At 41.2% G+C, this 301-nt stretch overlaps 1 protein-coding gene across 1 annotated transcript in view; it reads right to left on the bottom strand.

Moving 5' to 3' along the window:
• The window catches only part of polr2b (RNA polymerase II subunit B), a 23,133-nt gene continuing 22,832 nt past the window's right edge, over nucleotides 1–301 (bottom strand). Inside the window, exon 27 of the mRNA XM_063188047.1 lies at nucleotides 1–301. This exon is cut by the window's right edge and continues 55 nt beyond it. Coding sequence (XP_063044117.1) covers nucleotides 267–301 — 35 coding nt within the window. The 3' untranslated portion in view covers nucleotides 1–266.

Below are 301 nucleotides of genomic sequence, written 5' to 3'. Positions count from 1 at the left end.
ATTTTTTTTATTAAAAAAGACTTTTATTTAAGATTTTACTAAGGTAACCGATAACTTGATTTCAGACCTACAAATTTTAGAAGAAAAACATATAGCAGGTGTGTTCCATGGCAGTCGTTTCTGTGCTAAACCCAAAGCTCGATTCACTTTCTGTGGCAACAAAAATACTGTCTACTCTTCAGTAGAGGTACTCTCCAGATCGCAGAATGTCTCTCAGGACTTCATATCCCAGAGTGCCTCATTCAGGACTGCGTTTCCCAGCATGCCTAGCTGACCATCATGCGCGGGGCGATGCTCATGG

This window comes from Engraulis encrasicolus, chromosome 22, assembly GCF_034702125.1.
Source record: "Engraulis encrasicolus isolate BLACKSEA-1 chromosome 22, IST_EnEncr_1.0, whole genome shotgun sequence".
Lineage (NCBI taxonomy): Eukaryota > Metazoa > Chordata > Actinopteri > Clupeiformes > Engraulidae > Engraulis > Engraulis encrasicolus.
This window is presented reverse-complemented; position numbering and strand designations above follow the sequence as displayed.